General features: G+C 45.0%; 1 protein-coding gene across 4 annotated transcripts in view; it reads right to left on the bottom strand.

Moving 5' to 3' along the window:
• plekha7b (pleckstrin homology domain containing, family A member 7b) overlaps positions 1-16,187 on the bottom strand; it is a 151,425-nt gene extending 135,238 nt beyond the window's left edge. For 3 of the 4 annotated variants that reach the window (XM_042341311.1, XM_042341313.1, XM_042341312.1), the window contains exons 1-3: positions 15,931-16,186; positions 15,648-15,724; positions 15,354-15,411 (exon numbers count right to left, since the gene is read on the bottom strand). In XM_042341311.1, the coding sequence (XP_042197245.1) occupies positions 15,354-15,411; positions 15,648-15,724; positions 15,931-16,013 (218 nt within the window). In that variant the 5' untranslated portion in view covers positions 16,014-16,186. Of the gene's footprint in view, positions 1-15,353; positions 15,412-15,647; positions 15,725-15,930 lie in introns of all 4 variants that reach the window. The other variant, XR_006085546.1, reaches the window with a different exon arrangement.
• Positions 16,188-20,351: the final 4,164 nt, after the last annotated feature.

Below are 20,351 nucleotides of genomic sequence, written 5' to 3'. Positions count from 1 at the left end.
TCGACATATCTGTTGGTAGGTCCTAGGGCGCCCCCTGGCTTCTATGGTCATTAATTCTACGTAAAGAATTAGTCTCAGCGCTAGGCACAAGCACACTGGTTAGTGCACTTTACCAAATGGCTCAATATGAACAGATTATTAATTTTTTAAAAAAAACAATTCCGCTGCCTCACAGAGATGTCTGTGTGCCAGCTTGGCTCTGTGCTAACACGCTCATCTCTGTCAGAAGGTTGTGGGTTCAAGCCCCACGTCAGAACTTGGAAACTCACACATTATCCAAGATAACACTCCAATGCAGTGCTGGGGGTGGGGTGGGGTGGGGGGTGTTGTATTGTCGGAGGTGTCGTTCTTCGGATGAGATGTTTGCCTGTTCAGGTGGATTTTAAAGATCCCATGGCATGATTCGAAAAGGGAAGGCAGTTTCTCATGTTGTCCTGGCTAAGAATCCCCTAAATAAAAAATGGGTCATTCACTTCATGGCTGTTTGTGGGACACTCCTGTGTGCAAATTGCCTGCTGCGTTTCATCCACAAAATACACTTTACAGTATATTCTGTGAAGTGCTTTGAGACATCTCAACAGTGTGATGAGGACCTGTATCAAAAGCAACATGATTATTATTATTATTATTATTATTAATTCGCTTTGGCACGAGGAACACGCCAAGCGTCTGGCAAAATTATTTTTCCAAAAAATAAAAGAAAGTTCCTCCAAGTTCTTTTTAAGACAAAGACTCTGCCCCTTTAATTCCCAGAACGTGCCACTGAGCAAATCACAGACCCAGGCTCCGGGGTCCAGGTGACTGACAGCGGCAGCCATTCCATCATTGCTCAAACTGGGGACTGAGTGAGTGAGCGGCTGGCAGCCTGAACCTTATTGCTAGACACCATTTCCTTACAGTGCACAGCGCCTCATTGTTCTCCTGACAAACCCTTTGTACCGAGCTCACTTGTTGCCAAGTTGGACGAAGAGGCAGCGGTCAGTCAGTGGAACGGATGGCAATTTCTAAACCAGTGTTACCTACCAGGACTGAACAGTTACTGGGTGCTGGGGAAGGAGGGAAAGAGAGAGGATTGGAGCTTAGTGACTGAAAGCTCGGCCACTGATGGTAGGATGCACAAGACACTCAGGTGACTCAAGTTTGCTGTGCAGAAAGGGCTCACAGGAGAGTGAGGCTGGTGATGGTCACAGCAGCTGGGAGGAGCGTGGAGTCCTGTAGCTCAGTGGTTGAGCACTCGCTTTGCAAGCGAGAGACCTGAGTTCAATTCCAGGCAGAGGGCGAAACCTTGGGCAAGTTTCCTTACTCCACACAGAGCCTAATAATAATCCCTCCAAAACCAAAAACAATAATAAATTGGTCATTTTCAATCCATGACTGTTTGTGGGACATTGCTGTGCGCAATTGGCTGCCGCGTTCGCCTACAAATATACAGTCAATTCACTTTACAGTGTGTTCTGTGAAGCGCTTTGGGACGTCCTCCCGACGTGAAAAGCGCTATATCAAATGCAAGGATTATTATTATTATTAACTTCGATGGACCATTCTACAACATTCCTCGATTAAGGAATCAAAGTTACCAATCGGGATTCTTTCCCGTTAACCGGAGTACATCACTCCAATAAAGGTCTTCTTTCGCTCAGTTGAGAAGCTCATTAATATCCGTTGAATTTGAGAAATTTTGCATTTGTTGGAAAAAAATTGGAACTATCAAAATCCTCATTGAAATGACTCTGAGCAACCTGACTCCAGCTGCCAGGCCGACGCTGGGACAAACACTCACGCGTTACGACATTAATTAACACTTAGAAAGAATCCATAAACCTCAAAACACATTGTCAATAAGTGCTAACATTCACAATGCCTCACGTTCCTCATTGTATCCCTGAGGCAGTCGTGCGCCACGAGACAGCCTGCAAACTTTAAAAGCTTGCTTTTTTTTCTAGCACCTCAAACATCAAAATGTCTCAAAACTCTTTACGGTACAGCCAGGATCATCGTTGTGTAGGCAATTCCGATGAACCAGGCCGGCTGTGCTGTCATCAGCAGGGCCTCGCAGCATAGACGCATTTCGGTTAAAGGTTGACAGCTCAGCAGCAGAGAAAGCAAATGGTCTGATCTCAGGGCGAGGGAGCGGTGGTGGGAGAGTGGGCGGGGAGAATGGAAAAGAGAGAGGAGATATGTATGCAAATAAGTAGAGCAAGTGGATTTGAAGTGAAGCCACAACAAAATCAAAAGAGATCGTCACTGATTCCGAAATGATTCATTTTCAGATACTTTGGAATTTCTTTTAATGCGAGCGAGAGAGAAAGAGCGTTGACTGAGTTGGTGTAAAGCGTTGCAGGTCACTGCCAGCGAATGTGATTTGCCACGGGAAGGTGGAGGGAAGGGGGAGGCTGGAAAAACAGCCTTGCTATTTTAACAGGGCCACCATTGTTGAGAACACAAAAGGACTCGCCCCCGAGTCCGTAAGTAAGAGACAAGCTGTTGTCATGGCATTGGAATGCACACAGAGTCTGTTTCCACGAGTGGCACCAGTTACTTTAGATCAGCCTCAATGCAGCACCACATCAGGCCACAGCGCAGCATCACTGAGCACCAGCCTCTCCCAACACTACCGGGACCTGTGTGCAGTTTAAAGGGATAGGTACGAGCCCACCCACTGAAGGGAGCGCACTAATTGCCTTCTGTTTGACCCCTTTTCCCTTTGCCCACCCTCCAAGATCAGGCAACCTCTGCCAATCCAGCCCAACCCCAGCCCTCGAATCCCGGGCGTGACCTGTCCTGTGCTTCCCATCCATCACCGTGTCCATTAGCGTACATTGCACGTCTCAGCCAAGAGTCGTTGCCAGTCAATGAGTCCATTTGGCTCAGTTGGTAGAGCTCTCACTCTAGGTCAGAAGGTGCTTAATTGTATAATTCATCAATCCTTCGCACTGGCTAACAACACAACATGACATATACAGCGTCTATCACACAGGGCAAACATCTCAAAGTACTTTACAGCCGTGCTTTCAGCCACTTCACCACAAAACTTCGGTACTCTCTCCCTCAATTCCTCCGCCTTGCCCCCTTCTTTCCTATTTTTCTAATTGAGCCTGAAGACCTTTTCGACGATGCTTACGATCATCTCTCCCCTCCTCAGTGTCACGCTCCACTTCCTATTAAGCACTCCAAAATGCTACCCTGCATGAAGGGAACTATACAAATACAAGCTGTTGTTAGAAACACAATGAAGAAGGGGAGAAAAAATCACTGAGCGGAATGAATGGAGAAGGGCATTTGCAATCCCCTCTGTGCAGATAGTTTACACACTCCCTTACTTGACACTGGGTTAGCAGAGAATAAGGAGGTGCGCAGTGCCTTTCTGCAGGAAGGTAGTTTGGCTGGAGTAATGAGGAACAGAGAGGGAGTGAGCCAAGCAGGAGTAAACATTACAGAGCAATGAGAGCACTGAGAAGAGAGCAATCAACAAACAATCAAAATAACAAACAAATTGCAATTATATAGCAACTTTCGTGTCCCAAGGCACTGAAAGAGAGAGAAAGAGAACGCACCAAGAGAGAGAGAAGAAAACAAATAAACAACAACACTACTTTCACATCGGGGGACGTCCCAAGGTGCTGAAAGAGACTGAGAGGGATGGTATGTGGGGGAGGGAGGGAGACTGAACATTCAGTGTACAGAAACTACACAAAATCCCTGGGATGCCAAGGCATCACACTTACACCAACATGTTTTGCGGGTTGGTCATAAGAATTCAAGCTATTAAATTACAGCTAACTGCACAGGTGTGGGGTGGGGAAGGAGGAAGAAGACACTTTTGAACACACCCATGATTAATGTTCTCCAACTACAATATTTCGTAATAAATACTGAGTCGCGTCTCTCTCTCGTACTCTTCAGACAGGCTCTGAGGTGCTGGAATAAAAAGATTGCGGTTTTCTTGGAATTGCATTGGGATGTACTGTAAAATGTAGCATTACGCCCCGAAACTCTGGAACATTCTTCCTCTATCCCCTCCACCTTGCCCCTTCCTTATCTTCAGGTCGCACCTGAAGACCTTTCTTTTCATCTGTGCCTACAGTCACCTCCTCTCCCTAGCGTTATGCTCCGCTACTGTCAAGAGCTCCGGGATGCTACCCTGCGTGAGGAGCGCTATATAAATGCAAGCTGTTGTTGTGGAGACAGTGTGTTTTGTGGGTGAATGCAGCAGCCAATTTGGGCACAGCAATTTCCCACAAACAGTGGTGCAGTGAATGACCAATTTTATTTGGTGGGGGGGGGGGGGGGGATTGTTGATCAGGACTCCGAGAGAAACTCCCTTTTCTTTTCGAGTAGGAATCTTTAATGTCCACTTGAACATCTCATCTGAAGAACGGCATCCCAACAATACCCCACCCCCCAGAATTGCACTGGAGTGTCAGCCTCCACTGTGGCCTCAAGTCCCCAATCTGGAGCTGGAACCAAAAAAACCTTCAGCAAGAGAGCTACCAACTGAACCAATTGACACTTCACGTTCCTGCTCGCGATGTGCAAAGCAATGTATAAATGCAATGTGTTGTAAATCTTATAAGCAAGCACTGCATTAATTATTCTCCAGTTACCAAGATATAGCAAAGTACGTTTAAAAACAACTCTGATATTCATCCCTAAGAGGATAAAGCAGGAGATACAAGGCAGCGGTGGAGGTGTTGATGTGATTGTGTGTCTGTTGAGGGTTGCTGTAGGGAACGCCTGGGCAATGTGAAACTGCGGGGGGTTGGGGTAGGTCTGGGGAATGTTGATTTGTCCTTGGCTCCTGGGTTTACCATTAATAGACCAAATAGCACTCTGCTTTTAGCGTCACGTGAACTTTTTAAACAGTTACCATAAGCCCCAGGTTAATTGGACTGGTAGCCAGAATGAGACCTGAAACCTAAACATTAAAAATAAAATTCCATGGGCCTGTGGTACCAGCATTGTAATCACACTTAGCCGGAAATTCCAGCACAGTGGACCAGGTCTTCCCACCAGCCAGCCAGCCAGCCAGAGTTTAGTGTATTTACTAAGAGCAATTGTTTTGCTGATGACGATTATAATCATGCCTGGGGGGGCGGAGAACAGGTTTCACTCATCCAATTAAATTACCAGCTGGCAACTTTAGAAATGGAGTCTACCTTGATGTCTGTGGTCTGAGCCCTCCAAGACACTACTCTCATTTATATAGCCCTCTTCCTGCAAGTTGTTGTTTCTGTTGATATGTGCAAAAGGACGTGTAAGTGGATCCTTAGGCCGACTCCGCTGGGAATCCTTTCGTCAGCTTGGATTCAGGAATTGCAGCTTGGAGATTGGAGTCCGAGTGGCATTCCAGAGAGCCACGTTGCTCCCTGCAGCATTCCCCATTTATGGAAAAAGAACTTTTCCTGAACAAGATACAGATGCTACTCAGAAGTGGGGGTGGTGGTCCCCACTTTGTACCATTGGTTAATTCACAGACTGTATCCCAATTTTCCATGTGTAGGTGGGATGCACGGAATTCTCTGCTTGGTTTGGATACTCTTGTGCACGGTGATGGGTTTCGGCATGTGTCAGACACCTGGCTGACCAAGACAAATAAAAAAAATCTATCCCCAATCTGAATGGCAAGTGTTGGCTCTTACTAACCAGAGAGCCCAATACTCTCCGGAATTAGGTAAGCAGGGAGCAGAGAGTGCACATTCTATTCCAGACATAGGGAAATTTCCTTGTGTAGGTGGCGTACATATGTAGAACTGTGTCTGGCCTGGAAATACTCTCAAGTCGGTGATGGGTTTCCACACATGATTGACACCTGTCTGGCCAAAATCAAAAGAGTTGAAAAAATGTAAACTTGCGAAATTTCATCGCAGATCAGATGTGACAATTAACCCTTTCCTTGACCATCTCCCTCTTCCCGCCCCCAACTCCAATCCTCGCCTACAGAGAGATGGTTGAATTTGGAACGGGCTAAGATTATTCAATTAGAGACAGTTATGAAATGTCGCAAAATTGGCTCCCGTTATTAAAAATAAGCTTATTTTCCCCCAAATCAATGCTAGTAGAAAAAGTTTGTAACGCCGAGCAAAAAAGCAACTAACGCTAAATAAAAAGTCAGAGGCGGGGGGTGAGGGGGTTGGACATGAGACGTGCATCTCCGAAAGGTTTGAAAGTAGCGGAATTTTTCTGCTCATCCTCAAGGCTATAGAAACCCTGGTCCTTTTGAGCATTCCTTACATAGTGTTACAAACCAGCTCACAAAGAAGCGGGATTGAATTTCATTCCCGAATAATGCATCTCTCTTTCTCTCGACTGCCCTTGATTGCTGGCAACGTGAAAAGAATCCTTAGAGGAGATCACACAACATAAGAGAGGGGATCTCTGGGCAGGTGAAGGCACATGACCCGCCCCTGCCTCCCCGTCCAGAAGTAACGCTTACAGCACATTGCTGACACCCTCTCCTCCCAGCCACCGACTGCTCTGGGATAGAAACACGGGTTCCGAGCAATGCGCAGATTCCACCGCAGCTCGCTGTGAGCTCAGCAAGGCACTGATCCACTCATAAACCCAAACAGGCACGTGATCCCAGTCGCTACCCAACACAGGCAGCCAGCCAGCCATTCCCTAACGTCAAAGTGTTCAGAGAGACCCGGTGGTCAGACAACTTCACAAACAGAAAATAAAGGGGGAAGCCGTCTGTGTGCAAGGAAGACAATGAAAGCGCACACACACACACACCCCTCCCGTGGTTGCACACGCACACCACTCTCGCGGTTGCACGCACGCACCTCTCACGGTTGCAATTGCACGTGCGCACGCACACACACACACCCTTGAGGTTGCAACTGGCTCTCCTGCAAGGCAGAGAGCTGACAGACACTTGCACACAAAGCTACCAAGTTTGCCAGCTGACACCGGAATCCAAAGGTTACTGCTCGACAGTCTTCTGCGCGCAATCTGTAATTCATTAACCGTGTGCAACTGGCATTTCTTGTCTCTCAAAGAGCAGGAGTAACTTTGTAAAATATGATATCAAATGCACGAGTTATTATTGTAAAACACATCTCTTGGCTTCGAGTGACTTCCTGGTGAGCTGGCTCAGCAGGATTTATAACACGGGAATACTTTTGGGGTCCTGTGCTATACCAAGCTCCATTGCAGGGTATTTGTTCCTGCGTCATATTGCACAGTTTAGCCAATCATCCACCTAAAAAGTACACAGTCGCAAAACTTTAGTGAACCCTGTGAAGGGCTTTGAGACATTCACCTGATGTGAAAGGCGCCATGATTTGAGTGGCCAATTTTATCAGCAGGATTGTTGACACTGGGTAAAAACTCTCTTATCTTTGTGGGATCTTTAAATGTCCACCTGGCAGAAGTGTTCTCGTCTTAACTGCCCCAATGCTCCCCCAGCATTGCACTGTAGTGTCAGCCTAGACTAGCATTCAAAGTCCCGTGTATTCAAATACTAGGATTATTAAGATTATTGTTAGTGAATATAAGCAAGTTCACCCTTTCAAGTTCAATGTTCCTCACTCTATCATAAAAGTTGGTGCACATTAACTAACCTTCCACTTTGGAAATGATCGTAAATATGTTAGTCGTTTAAGCTGCCTTCCTCTTAATATGGAGAGGGTAAAGTCCCGTTGACAAATGCTCATTGAGTTACCAGCTAAACAACTAAAGACCTTTTGCAGGCAAATGCAATAGCCGTCTGCGCCCTCATATAACTACGAGATAACCACGGGCATTTTTATAGCTCTTTTATTGGGTCGAAAGTCTTCACATTAAACCACCAAAGCAGGGGAGAACAAGAAAATGCACAAGTCAAAGGTTGTAATAAAAACTGAAATAAAAACGCTGAAAAGGTTCACAAAGAGTCACCTCTAGGAAATTAAATCACCTTTTGCTTTCAAACGCTGAAAGATCTCAAGCATGAAATGTTTTAAGTGTAAAATCCGACAGAATATGTTGAGAATTCTTCAATTCAGACTTGGCTTTGAGGGCGCAGTGGGAGGAGGGAGGCAGTTCTATGAGATTCTTAAAAAGAAACCAGCTTCCAAATCAAGACTGAATTTTAAGAATTCTCCACAATCCTGCCCGATCTTCAATTCAGGGCAGCACTCGATGTGGTTTAAGCGATTCGGGGAATTAATGCACTTGGCTGGTTTCAGCATTCACTCTGTTTATTAAAGGTTTTCAGGATTGTTTTCTTAAATCGCCACAAAGTATGCAGCTGTTTGGAAATCTTTGAAAGCCATGAGGGGAAAGGGAGGAGCAGAGAGAAACCTGAAAGAATCTTCAAAAGGTTGCAGTGAAACACAGTAACTGCAGGATTAGAGTGGAAACAACGTAATTTCCACAATAACAATGTTATTTCAATTGTTCCGGAGAACAAAAGTGAAAGGTAAAGGAATGCGTTTAAACCACCCCTCAGACATAGTCAACTCCTCACAGAGTCATGGTTGGAATTTTGAACTCATAGTCTAGGCTGACGCTCCCAATGCAGCATTGGAGGAGCGCTGCATAGTCCGAGGCACCGTCCTTTGGATAAGCCATTAAGATAAAGATCCCATCTGTCTGTTCAGGCGGACGTCAAAGATCTCAAAGCGTTACTCAAAAATAGAAGTGAGTTTCTCATGAAGTGCTGGCCAACAATGAAATCGCCACAAAATGCACACAGTCACACCACTTGTGAAGCACTTCAAGAGGTCTCAATAATGTGATTAGGGGCTGTACCAAATGCAAGGATTATTATTATCAAAAAATTGGTCACTCACTTCATAGCAGTTTGGGCAACATCACTGTACACAAATTGACTGCTGCATTCACCTACAAACTACCCCGACACTGCACTTTATTGTGCATCCCATAAAGTGCTTTGAGACATCCTCGAGACATGAAAGGCATCATATCAAATGCAAGAATTATTATTTATGTTAATTGTCAGTATTTTCAGCAAATAAAGCAGCTATTTCTGCTGGAATCAGAGCTGTGAACTGGGAGCTAGCTGTCTCTGTGCATTTGGATTGAAATACCTTTTTAGTGTATTTGAGATACTCGATATACAGAACTTTGTGTTCTCGGAGGAGAAGAGAAAATGAATGGCTCATTGCCACAATGGTGATTATACTGCCTGTCCAATTGACTAACAATTACCAACCTTCCCTAAACAACAATACTAATTAATGTCAAAACAGCAACACACCACCCAGATATCCGAGTTATTATTGCACTCATGAGGAAAGCACGGATTGGATATGAAACACATGCTGAAAAGAGGCAGAGAGCAGAAAGCGGTGTAACCACGAAGCGATTAGTAAGCAACTCTGTCTGACATAAAATGACTTCCAACCCCTACAACGCGCGCCCCCACCCCCACCTGCAGGGGAAAGCATCAGAATGCAACATTACAAGCTATTATAATAACCCCCCTAGGACTTAACAGGAGAGAAATGTAGAAGTAAATGGGCATTAATTGTTCTCAAACAGCTATTGTGACTACCAGTGTGGTCATTGATCCTTCCCAATTCCAACTATGATTGAATAAATAAGGAAATCAGAGAGAAATTCTGGGTGTAGCAGCTAAACCTGTTGCTGTTAATCTGTGCCAACAAGGGGCATGCAGGGCATGTCACAGAGGTCACTGCACTTACCAGCAATGGGAAATACATAAAAAATTTTGTATTTTCTGCCCGGGAATCGAACCTGGGTCCTCTCACTTGCAAGGAGAGTGCTCTAACCACTACGATACAGGACTCCACAATAATAAGGTACGAGATCTAGGTTAGGTTGGTAACAAAGAAATCTAAATGACACATGCACGCACTCATGCAAAGGTTAGTGTTATGAAGGATCTTTCTTGCTTATGCGTTGCTTGTGATCTAAGTAATGTGGCTTAAAACAAGCTCCCTTTAAGACCGCAATGCCAGTAACCAGTACACTAGCTTGCACATCCCTCAGTTTGCTGCCGAAGCTGATCAGCTCCTGAATCTTCCATTCATGCCAACTTCAGACAACACAGCCAATTAGGTCTGTGGCAGCCATGCCAGCACTGAATTTAAACCTTTTCCACCCATTCAAGTGCCACGTCACAGACCCTCTCCTGATGCCAAGACAGAATTGGAAATGGCCAAAACGGATGGTTAGCTTACATAACCAGGGACTTTGTGGGGAAGTGACATTGTGAGCCTGTCTGCTGAAGCCTGGCCTGCTTACATTTAAACCATGAAGTCCTGTAAAATAGTGGTTAGCGCTCTGGCCTCCCAAGCAAAAGAACCCGGGTTTGATGCCCAGGCAGTGCAAAACCTTAGGCAATTTCCTTCAGCACCGTGGGACATCCTCCCAATGAGAAAGGTGATACAGGATTTGTAATTTGTTGTTATTGTTACTCGACACACCTCTGTTTAACTCGCAGTAAGTAGGAATCTGGTTGTTAGTCGATTGGCGGATCGGTAATAATCCCTCAAAAAAAAGGTCGCTCAATCCACAACTGTTTGTGAATCACTACTGTGTGCAATTGGCTGCCAAGTTTCTCCCATAAAATACTCGCAATATATTCTGTGAAGTGGTTTAAGACGTCTCAATGACATAATAAGATGCAAAATCAAATGCAAAGATTATTATAACCCTCAAACAGACAACTACCCAGATCACCAGGTTCGGGTGATTGACAATAAGCTTCTGATGCTGAGGTTCGTGGTCTTTACTTTTAAGTCCAATTTTGTTCAACAAAATTTTGGACAACAACAAATTACCTTTGTATAGCGCCTTTCGCGTCAGGAGGACCTCCCAAGGCGCTGGACAGTCAAGGATCCACATCCGAGCTGGTGGTTGGGATCACGAGTGGTGGAGGGAAGGAGTAGGAGGATGACTAAAGACACGGTCGAAGAGGAGAGTCTTGATATGGGTCTTAAAAGAGGCAAGGGAAAGGGCGAGGTGGAGGAACTGTGGGATGGAGTTCCAGAGGGCGGGGGCAGGGAGGCTGAAGGCAGAAGCCAGTTTCCTCAGTTATTTTCAGGGGCAGTGGTGTGGGGTGGCAGAGCGTGGCTGAGATCAATACTGCAGCATAGACTCGACAAAAAACACTAACGTCGTTTAAAAAAAGATCAAATTCTCAAAATTCTCCCTGTACTTCAGAATTTGATACAGTCAGCTTGAAACACTGAAACAAAGCAAAATGACCACACAAGATTTAGATTTATTTGCATAGAAAGGTCGTTCCGCTCAGTGGTCTGACTCTGGCAAGGTGACTACCATTTCAGATCTTCGAGGCAACAGTTCTTGCAACAGCTGTCAGCCTGGCTCAGGTGGCAGCACTCTCGCCTCTGAGTCGGAAGGTTGTGGGTTCAAGTCCCTCGACCTGATAGGGCACCATATCCAATACAAGGATTATTACTAGCGTCATCATCGTTATATACAGTTATTGGAGGTTTTGTGTCAACAGGACCCGGGGGGGGAGGGGGAGAATGTGCCAAACTAAGTTTACATTGAATTTTCACAGCAGAGCTAAGAGATTCAGCGCAGTGGTGCTGGCCAGAATCAATCCCAAGCACAGAGAAAGCTGACAATTCATGTCACTTTTCTGCATTGCTGCACTGGGGGGTGGGGGGTGTGGGGGTGACTGCATTCACTCAGAATGCCATTAAGAGGGAGTGTTGCATACTTGTGCCTTTTTAATCTTTGGATCAGAATGCAAAGTGGTGTTGGATATCGAAGCACAAAAGCCTGGTCAGGCATGTTCCATTGTAGAAATAGGTTCACACACTTGAATTGCCGAGTAGGACTTACAGAAGCACCTCAAAGTGGGCAGAGATCTGCAATATCTACTATTAAAGATGTTAATGATGAATTCGGTAGAATATACTGTATAAATTGACTATATTTTGTGGCTGAAATGCGACAGCCACACAGTAGTGTCCCACAAACAGTCGTAGATTGAGTGACCAAATGTATTTAATTCATTTTTTTTTGGAGTGATTATTAACCCCAAAGACACTTGGAGTAAGGAAACTTGTCTAAGGTTTTGCCCCAGAATCGAACCAGTGTCCTTTCACTGCTCTAACTAATATGCTACAGGACTCAATAGATAGACATCAGAGCTGGTAGTGTGGCTTAAACAGATCATGTGGAGTCCTGTAGCTCAGTGGTTAGAGCACTCGCTTTGCAAGCGAGAGACTTGAGTTCAATTCCAGGCAGAGGGCGAAACCTTGGGCAAGTTTCCTTACTCCACACAGAGCCTAATAATAATCCCTCCAAAACCAAAAACAATAATAAATTGGTCATTTTCAATCTACGACTGTTTGTGGGACATTGCTGTGCGCAATTGGCTGCCGCGTTCGCCCACAAAAAATATACAGTCAATTCACTTTACAGTATGTTCTGTGAAGCGTTTTGGGACGTCCTCCCGACGTGAAAAGCGCTATATCAAATGCAAGTATTATTATTATTATTATTATCATGGTTTGGGTAGTGCAGTGTAATCAGTGAGGCATTGCTATGCTACAGACTGAAGTAACTCTCCACGCAGTTAATTTCAGCCAAGCTGCAATGATAAGCAGGAGCTGAGAGAGGCAGGAATGGGAAATCAGAAACAGGAATGTGCTTGTGCACCTGCTACCAGCCCAAAGCCTGGTAACTCCTGCTTAGGGTCATTGTTAGACTGGAAGAGGTTGGAAAAGGGGATAGTTCTGCTATAGACCCACAATCTCTCACCCACCCCCCCAAGCTTAGCCAGGCAAGCAGCTAAGACCACAGTCACAGCTACACAAGCTTGTGTCATTCTCAAAAAACAGTTCCCGCTGAATAAATTATCTTCCTTCACAAAGATCAGCGGTAAGGAATTTCTCAACCTCTGAGGGCCCTTTTGATCTTGCTTGAGCGGGAGATAAAGAACTTAATTCCACAACCATGAGGCACTTCAGCTCTACCACGCTGCACAGTCATCGAATCATAGGATTATACAGCACAGAAGGAGGCCATTCGGCCCATCGTGTCTGCACCAATTCTTTGAAAAGAGCTATCCAATTCAATCCCACTCCCCCGCGCTCTCCCCATAGTCCTGCACACTTGTCCTCCCCAAATAATTACCTAGTTTCCTCTTAAAAGCTGTTATCGAATCGGCTTCCACCACCCTTTCAGGCAATGCATTCCAGATCCGAACAACTTGTGCGTAAAAAAATGTCTCCTCAACTCCCCTCTGTTTCTTTTAACAACTATTTTAAATTGTTGCCCTCAGGCTACTGACCCACCTGCCAGTGGAAATAGTCTCCCTTTGTTCGCCCTATCGAATCCCCTCGTAATTTTGAAAATCCCTCATAATTTTGAAATTATGTACACAATCTTGCGCGACTGTGTACAAAACTGAGTGCAAGCTCGCTCTCACCCCCTTAGCTGAACATAAACAAGGCTGCAAGAGTCTGTCTAAGCGGGTCTAAAGGTAGGTTGCAATAAAACACAGGCTGGAGCCAGGCACAGATGTGAGGTAAAATTCCCAACTTCCAGCGTTTTATTTTCCAAGTACAATGAGCTGCAGAGAAGAAAATGTGCAGTGGCATCTCCTGGAAAGGTACAAGTGTGAGGCCTGCAATGGGCACAACACACAGTCACTACACTTTACGGAAAAACAAACCCTGTGAAGCACTTTGAAGACATCCTCCCAAAGTGAAACACGCCACATCAAGTGTAAGGATGATCACAGCAGCGTTCCAGTCAGAAAGCCATCTTAAAAGCACTTCATGGGATTTACTAAAATGTGCAGTGACTGTGTTATTTGTAGCAATATCCACTCATATTTACTCCCCCACTCGTTTTGGACTCACCAGTAAGTGGAAACAGCCCATCAATGGCCGCCTTGTCCTAATCGCAAACATCTCAATCAGATCCGGGACTCTACCCCGCGTGAACAGCGCTATATAAATGCAAGTTGTTGTTGTCCTCTCTCAGGAGGGGTACAATTTGCTCCCGCAAACACAGGGCCTGCAGACCCAGCCTTTAAAGCAAGTTTATAACAATGCCTCCTTGAGCTGTGAATCCCATGGATTGGAATAAAAGAAACTTAAACGACTGGTAAACAAATGGCACAGAGCAACCCGACTCCTGCTTCAGATGCGATTTATAAATGTTCTGACAGGTTATACCACATCCCCAACTCATAACAGGACCTTCACATAGGATGTCAACCGGACCAGGTAAGAGTAAGATTTTTTTTGGTAGGGCGAATAGAAAAAACGAGATGACAGAAAGAAGTCATTCTCGATTCAAAATGAAACACTCTACGCTTATCGCAAATTAAGCCATCAAATTAAACTCACCCCACACAACATGCGTGAACTGTGGATGACGTGAAACTCGGGTTTAAAATCCCACCCGCCCCTTTCATTCATTCATCCTATAAACGTGTTTAAAAAAAAAACCTCCTGTCCTTACCCATCCCCACCCGCGCCCCCCCCCCCCAGAGATATGAACCCAGCTCCTCAAGGTTCACCTGCAGTCTCAAGATCACACTGCGCGCCAGGCAGAGCGCACCAGCGAGTGTGATCCGGCTTCAAGCATTCGGGCAGAATCCAATCCTTTCATATTGCTGCCAGAGTGTGTTCAGGCAGAAGCGGAGAAAGAGATGGGGAGGGAATGAGCTGAGAGGTTTTTTTTTAAAAAAAAACTCCTGATAACTCATCACCGGCTTAACTTGTCACTGCCACTTAAGTCGCCAGTATCCCAGACGCCCTTATTGAACCTTAGCTTTAATACCACGAGCCCAACTCGCCACTCCTGATAACTCGCCGCCGAGCCCCTGCGCCTCGGGAGGGGGGAGGGGGAGGGGAGGGGGGGGGGGGGGGCTGACGAGTTATGCGGAGTTGAACACGAACCCGGACCGTCGCTTTTATATGAAAAAAAAACAACAACACCCCCATACATTGAGGATAAAGCTTCGCGGGACTGACTACCTGTTGCTCATGTTCCGCGATCCTATGATGGTGGTGTTTTTTTGGGGCTAATCATTAAAACATTTGGCAACAATGTAACCGCAAAGAGTTTCCTTTACAGCTGATCGCTGTTACACGACCGACTGCCCACAGAGAGACGTGTGCGTTGTGTGTCTCTCTCTCTCTACCCCCATGAGTATTAAATGCAATGAATAAATATATATATATCTATTACACACACACACACACAGTAATGCAGGTGGATCTGGGCACAGAACTGCAGTAACTTCTTCCTTGAGTTTTGCTTTGGTTGCAATCCACCTGCACTGAAATGAAACTTAAAAATAAACAACAAAGAAGAGAGAGAGACAGAGAGACAGACAGACAGACAGACAGAGACAGACAGACAGGGGGAGCATTGCAACACGCACTCACTCGATAAAGTAACTCGCTCCCTCGTCGCTGAATCCTTCCTCCCAGCCGCGAGGTAGATCTGTAAAAGATTCAATACATTTGGGAGTGGTTTTTTTTTGGTGGTGGGGGGGGGTTGCAAAAAAAAAAATCTTGAAAGCTTTGTAAATCTCCCCCCACAAACTCCCAAACTTTTATCTCGCAGCTCTGACTCGTGAACTCGCAACTGACTGACTAACTAACTAACTAACTAACTAACTCGTGTCCAAACCACAAACCAACTTCACTTGTAAAAGTTTCACAAGAAAACCTTTTTACCTGTTCGTGTTATGTGTCCAGAATTGACAGCCACACCAGTCCGGGGATGTAACCAGCTGGTGTTTTGTGTTTCATCGCTGTTGGGGAGAGAGAGAGAAAGAAAAAATATCTTAGATGCAATCTGCACACATAGATTATATATGTTGTAATTAAAGAAAATCTTGCAAAGCAACAATTGAGAGGGAGGAAAAAAAAAGCTGCAGAGGGTCAGAGAGAGAGAGAGAGAGTGAGTGAGTGAAATAGAGAGAGAGTATTAAAAAAAAGTCCTAATTGTGGAACTTACTCAATGAAATAAACACGACCATCCCTGCAAACACCGTAAGACCATTGATCAGGTAGTGTCTCCCTCCTCAAGTCAGCCGCCATGATCCAGGCATGAATTTCTCTCCCTCTCCCACTTACACACTCACTCTCTCCCTCCCACACACTCACACACAATGGGATCCCGCATCATCAGCTCTCCATCAAAGGGACGCGCTCTGACATTAAGGGAGCACAGCCAGGTTTGTGTCCGCCGACAGAAAATCAACAACAAAGGTTGACGCCCCCTATAAGGGAGGAGGAACCGGGCTCTGATTGACACGTCAGCCCCCAGGAGACGGAGGGAGGTGGAGAAATGTCCTGATAACCAGGCAGCTATCTCCTGGCTATTTCACATGCTTGTTTCCGTATTTAGTATTCCATAGCTATACTGCACTGTACTGCTCAAACTCTGCTCAACAGATGGCATCTCTCTTGTCATGAGATCACCTTACAGGTTCCTTCATCAACCTGCGTGTGCAGCACAGTGTATAACCCAGTCATAGTTGCATTTGCTGGTAACTGGCTGGTTTGTGCTTGTTTGCGTGTGGGTGTTGGGTGTGATTGGATCAAAACTTTGCAAGTACTGTAATAATTCTTAGAAATCGTGCCCTCCTGTTGGGCGAGTGTGTCTCTGTCACAATGCAGAAAGCCTGCAGAAAGGAAAGAAGCAAATCTCGTAGTCCTGTAACGTATTGATTAGTGTGCTCGCCTCACAAGAGAGAAGACCTAGATTCAATTCCCAGGCAGGGAAAAACCTTAGGCAAGTTTCCTTACTCCACCTGCTTCTATCTAGTAGGAATGCAGTTGTTAGTCGATTGGAGGATCGCTTTTCCAGGGGTACTAATTCCTTTAAAAAAATTGGTTGCTCAATCCATGACTGTTTGTGGGACACTGCTGTCCACAATTGGCTGCCGGGTTTCGCTCACAAAATATACAGTCAATCCACTTTACAGTATATTCTGTGAAGCGCTTTGACACATCTCGAAGACATGATAAGACCTTATATCAAATGCAAGGATTATTATTTATTACTATATCAGTAAAAACTCAATCTGAATGGCAACATGAAGTTTGGTGAAATTGATAAACAAAGCCATAATTTCAGGGTACCCTGATCACATCTGAGTTGTTATTATTAGATACAAAGATCTCAATGTTCGTTCCTCCATTCCCACTTCCCTGAGACGCTACCCTGTGTGAGGGGTGCTATATAAATGCAAGTTGTTGTATTTATTGATGAGGCTCCACAGCTGCTGGTAATTCTCAGCTCTCTGGGTAACATTATTAACAATAATAACAATAACTATTGCATTTATACAGAGCCCTTCATGTAGGATAGCGTCTCAGAGCACTTCAGTCAGGAGCTTATAGAGTGAAATTGAATTACCACAGGCTGTGCTGATGAAAACGAACAGCTCCATATAAAGATTAGATAACAACAAGCCAAAGTGGTGTGTGAGGTTCTGCCAGTCCATTGTCCATATTTCTTGGAATTATTTTGTACTCTATTTAAAGTGAACTCAGGGATGGGATTTTTGCATTGACATTTGCGAATGTTGTTCCAGTATTCACATCAGAAGCCTCGGGGAACAGGACGCTTAGGAAACTAACTCCTCCCCAACTCCAATGACTCCATGGTTTTCATTTCACCTTCTGTCGGATCAACAGCATCGATGCACAGCTCCAGTGGACGTCCTGGTTTGGTCAAGTGTAGTAAATGCATGGTTCATTCTAGTGTCATCTGAATCATGATTGTCCACCACCCCCTTTCCCACAACCTTCCCATCAAAAAAAGTTTTTTTTAATATTCTGAACATATCAATCACCTAAAGTGACCTATTCTGTGGAAATAATTGTGAAAATAATAATCGTTGATGTAAAACCTTATTACATAGTTGAGACATCTCAAAGTTCTTCATAGGATATACTGTGAAGTGGATTGACTATTTTGTGAGTAAATGTGGCAGCTAATTGCACACAGCAGTGTCCCACAAACAGCCAGAGTGAGAGACCAATTTTACTTGGAATTTATTTGGGGGACCTCAGGAGAAACTCTCTTCTCTTTTTTAATAGTACCTTTGGATCATCAATATCCACCTGAACAGGCAGACGGGACCTCGGTTTAATGTCTCATCCAAAGGACGGCACCTCTGACAATGCAATACGCCACCAACACTGCATTGGAGTGTCATCCTAGATCATTTGATTCCAAATCCTGACTGAGGGTTTGAACGCGAAACCTTTTGACTCAGGGGCAAGAGTGCTACGACTGTGCCAGGCTGACACACAAATGACGAGTGTATGTTCACCCTTAATTGTTGATGTTCATGCTTAATAACATAGTTGGGTGTGTTGGAATTTTTGTGGGATCTCTTATTAAGATATCTTCATTGTCCGTACTTACACATGGGAAACAGTGACTTGAAAGTGGCATCAGAGGGCAGCTGACATCTATAGAATTATACCGAGGAGCTTTACCGTGGGCTTCAGGAAAGTAAATTTAGCTGTGGAAGAGTTACACGCATCGGCAAATATAGATTTTCAAGACTTGGTGATTCTTACATTGGAAAGCCAGTTCTCTAACTTTGAAACATCTGAAAGCATGTCACAGGGGATTGCTGTGTTTGTGATTGTATTTATAGGTGAACACGGACCGCACACAAGAAGAGATTTCTCTTTTCGCATAGTGCCAGTACCATTAACATCAACTGAACAGACAGCCAGCATCTACCATTTGGCATCTCATCTGAAGGACAGCACCTCTGACAATACAGCTCTCCAGGAGCATTGAATTGGATCATCACCCTGGACTGTGCGCTCAGAGTTCTGACTAACGGCTTGAACCCACAACTTTCTGACCCAGAGGCGAAAGAGCTGTCAACTGAGCCAGGCTGACGTTTGTAATTTGGAATGCAAAAGCTTACTACAGGGAGATGCAATGGCTGTACACAGCTAAGTCCAAGCCAATACAGCATGCTAATTAGTGACACAGTGCAACAAAATCCACCCCCCCCACCACCCCCGTGAGCACAGAGTGAAAACAACCATCTCACACAGACAGGAGCTGCACAATGGAAGCCCACAAACAATTGCTAAAAGCTCACATTCCAGACTTTGCTTCCGGTATCCACACTCAGCCATTATTTCACAAAGAAAATCAGAGACATCAGCCACCTTTCTTTGCACCCTCATTATATATATATTTCCCTGTTGCCGACTGCTTTCAAGCTCGGCTGAAACTGAAAGTGAAACTCACAAGTGAAACGTTTCATTACTCGCATGGAATTGTATTGCGACGGACGGCATGACTCGACAAACCGAGAACCCATCGGTCAAGCCACAGTGCATTAGTGTGAGTCTTAGGTTCACTTGCGGTCACCCTGCTTATCAATATGGAGGTTCAGGGAGGCTGAGGATTGTGGATTGATTGAAATGGGTGAGACTTGACAAGATAACTTTATACAAGCCTCTCGAACTGATCACCCTTCAAGGACTCTTGTTGAGGTTCCTGATGCTCTTGATAATTTTGCTCACAAAATACACAGTATATCCACTTCATGGTATATTCTGCGAAGCACTTTGAGAAGTCTAAATGTAATGCCGTCATTGAAGTTAACAGCACAGGCGATGAATCAAACCCATGACCTGGTCTGTACCTCCTGGGCTATTCAACTGACTAAGCAATGCGACACAACTTCTAAAAACTTTTCCAGATGGACACACTGCGATCAATGGAGGACAGAAAGGACCGATTACATTCGGTAGCCCATTCCCTCTTCGGCTATCTCTTCCTTATTTGGTCCGAGATCAATGGATGACTCAGGGGCACACAACAGTGATGTGAGCAAAACAGAGGAGCAGATCATGCTTGTGAGACATCACAGATCATTTAGCTAGACATTAAAACAGCACCTTGCATTTGATACAGTACCTTACCATGTCACACTTTCAAGATGGAGATAGATAAATATTTGTTAGGTCAGGGTATTAAGGGATATGGGGCAAGGGAGGGTAACTGGACTTGAGGTATAGATCAGTCATGATCTTATACAATGGCGGAACAGGCTCGAGGGGCTGCATAGCCTACTCCTATTTCTATGTATCTACGTCAATAGTCTTAACATGCTTCATGCAGCGAGTGACTTTGAAGTGTAGTGACTGTTGTGAACTGGCATCATCCTACACAAGTGGGATAAAACCAACAGAACCAGCAATGTTCATGGGACATTGCTGTATGCAAATTGGCTGCCACATTGGCCCACAGATGCAGTCGCGACACGTTACAGTAAATCCTGCCAAGCAATTTGAGACGTTTTGATTATTATGAGAACGGAACCCGATTTAAACATTTTCACCTGAAGGAGAGCAGCTCAGACACTGTGGCGCTCACTCAACAGTGCA

The sequence above is a fragment of the Callorhinchus milii genome, unplaced genomic scaffold (genome assembly GCF_018977255.1).
Source record: "Callorhinchus milii isolate IMCB2004 unplaced genomic scaffold, IMCB_Cmil_1.0 Scaffold17, whole genome shotgun sequence".
NCBI classification, from domain to species: domain Eukaryota; kingdom Metazoa; phylum Chordata; class Chondrichthyes; order Chimaeriformes; family Callorhinchidae; genus Callorhinchus; species Callorhinchus milii.
This window is presented reverse-complemented; position numbering and strand designations above follow the sequence as displayed.